The sequence below is a fragment of the Macrobrachium rosenbergii genome, chromosome 3 (genome assembly GCF_040412425.1).
Source record: "Macrobrachium rosenbergii isolate ZJJX-2024 chromosome 3, ASM4041242v1, whole genome shotgun sequence".
In the NCBI taxonomy this organism is placed as follows: domain Eukaryota; kingdom Metazoa; phylum Arthropoda; class Malacostraca; order Decapoda; family Palaemonidae; genus Macrobrachium; species Macrobrachium rosenbergii.
This window is the reverse complement of record NC_089743.1, coordinates 84,269,444-84,269,970: the sequence shown is the minus strand read 5'-3', so window position 1 is coordinate 84,269,970 and position 527 is coordinate 84,269,444. Positions and strand designations below refer to the sequence as shown.

Below are 527 nucleotides of genomic sequence, written 5' to 3'. Positions count from 1 at the left end.
CTCACTTGAATTCTTGAGGGAAAAGTACTGAAGAAGCTTCTGCCTGTTCTCTGGAGACTGGACGCCAAGAATCAACCCGGTGAGGCAAATGGCGAAGCAGACTCCGATTCCTGCGACCAGGCACTTCGTCCCCATCCTTGATATCCTGTCGCCAGCTGGCGGTCGGTCATCTGGCATCAGCTGGTCTTCGTCGGTGTCTGCTGTGGAAGGCGAAGGAAAATGAAATTACTGATTTACTGAGAAACATTTGGAAGAACCTTCAGAAGTTCAAGCGAACATGAAATGCATTGCTACCCTGATACAGTTCAACTTGTATTTTAATATTTTACTTAGGTTTTTATTTATTTATCAGTTTATTGTCTGTTTTTCTAATAGCTGATCTCTTTCTGTATTCTTCGTTATTTTCTTTCCAGTGAACACCATATTCTTTGGAAGCTTGAATTTCAAGTCAATGGCCCCTGTAGGCTTGTTCCAATATAGGGTTCATCTTCTGAATAATAATAATAATAATAATAATAATAATAATA

At 39.8% G+C, this 527-nt stretch overlaps 1 protein-coding gene across 1 annotated transcript in view; it reads right to left on the bottom strand.

Annotated features, from left to right (window-relative positions):
- LOC136826514 (uncharacterized) overlaps nt 1–297 on the bottom strand; it is an 11,699-nt gene extending 11,402 nt beyond the window's left edge. The window contains exon 1 of the mRNA XM_067083700.1: nt 6–297. Within this exon, the coding sequence (XP_066939801.1) occupies nt 6–177 (172 nt within the window). The 5' untranslated portion in view covers nt 178–297. The remainder of the gene's footprint in view (nt 1–5) is intronic.
- Nucleotides 298–527: the final 230 nt, after the last annotated feature.